Source organism: Cystoisospora suis (genome assembly GCF_002600585.1).
Source record: "Cystoisospora suis strain Wien I chromosome Unknown contig_3540, whole genome shotgun sequence".
NCBI lineage: Eukaryota > Apicomplexa > Conoidasida > Eucoccidiorida > Sarcocystidae > Cystoisospora > Cystoisospora suis.
The window spans coordinates 393-911 of NW_027156335.1; the positions used below are offsets into that span (position 1 = coordinate 393).

Sequence of the window (519 nt, forward strand, 5' to 3'; positions counted from 1 at the left end):
TACTATAACTACTCCAATAGAAGCAGTAGCAGCAGTTTTGATAGGAGGAATAATAATAGCAACGACAACAATACTACTACTAGTACTCCTACTTCTACTCCAACTCCTTCTACTACTAGGCCTGATGATAAGGTGGGTTTGAGGGGCGGAGGAGAGTTAAGGGCGTAAAGGAAAAGGAGTCTTTTTTACTAGTCTTTTCGTTTTTACCATTTTTCTTCTTCTTCTTGTTACCTCAGTCAGCCATCTTCTGAAGTGGCAGAAGAAGACGTGAAAAGAAAAAAAAAATGGAGTAGTTGCTGTAAGGAGGGCTGTGGATCTAGCCTGCCTCCTAACTAGTTCTTCTTCTTTTTGGTGTGGAGTGGAACGAGAATCTAAATTTTCTTCGTCTTGAAACTGTCGGGGGGGTCTGCCTCCTCGTCCGCACGCCAGTCACTGCCCCAAGGCTGGGGAGGGAAGAACACCAACTTCCAAAGCAACAGAAGAAGTCCTCTCCATGGGGGAAGAAGAAGAAAAGGAGAA

The 519-nt window shown here is 44.5% G+C and overlaps 1 protein-coding gene across 1 annotated transcript; it reads left to right on the forward strand.

Annotated features, from left to right (window-relative positions):
* On the forward strand, positions 1-518 carry CSUI_006880 (uncharacterized protein; the record flags this gene model as incomplete). Its single annotated transcript, XM_068067030.1, has 1 exon — positions 1-518. A coding segment is annotated over one exon (168 nt), but the record flags the coding sequence as incomplete, so codon positions are not given.
* Between the last annotated feature and the right edge of the window lies 1 nt (position 519).